This window comes from Nanorana parkeri, unplaced genomic scaffold, assembly GCF_000935625.1.
Source record: "Nanorana parkeri isolate BGI_ZX_2015 unplaced genomic scaffold, ASM93562v1 scaffold102, whole genome shotgun sequence".
In the NCBI taxonomy this organism is placed as follows: domain Eukaryota; kingdom Metazoa; phylum Chordata; class Amphibia; order Anura; family Dicroglossidae; genus Nanorana; species Nanorana parkeri.
This window is the reverse complement of record NW_017306370.1, coordinates 2,107,691-2,107,991: the sequence shown is the minus strand read 5'-3', so window position 1 is coordinate 2,107,991 and position 301 is coordinate 2,107,691. Positions and strand designations below refer to the sequence as shown.

The 301-nt window shown below is 37.5% G+C and overlaps 1 protein-coding gene across 4 annotated transcripts in view; it reads right to left on the bottom strand.

The window, feature by feature from the left end:
• The window catches only part of FAM76B (family with sequence similarity 76 member B), a 16,383-nt gene that overhangs the window by 8,867 nt on the left and 7,215 nt on the right, over positions 1–301 (bottom strand). For 2 of the 4 annotated variants that reach the window (XM_018552948.1, XM_018552947.1), the window contains exon 6: positions 22–69. The exons of the other annotated variants lie outside the window; for them this stretch is intronic. In XM_018552948.1, coding sequence (XP_018408450.1) covers positions 22–69 — 48 coding nt within the window. The remainder of the gene's footprint in view (positions 1–21; positions 70–301) is intronic. 4 annotated transcript variants of the gene reach the window in all.

The following is a 301-nucleotide window of genomic DNA, read 5'->3' as shown; positions in this document are numbered from 1 at the left end:
CCTATTGTTCAATAAACTTACCTTTGTTTCCAAATTCCCTGCTCTGGTTCTGGACTTAGACTGCCAACTCTGAAGGGGAAAAAAAAACAACAAAAAAACAGATTTAAGTTGCTGGAAAAAATGATTTATTTGAGCAGATTTCAATGTAAATGCATAAAACGTGCTGATTTAACACTGCTAATTCATTACATCTATTCAACCAATATCTTGGTTCCAATGCATCTTTGAACTTGCTACCCCAGAAAGAGGAGTAAACATCATGAGCACCCCCCCCCCCCCCCCTTTTTTTCATTATCAACTC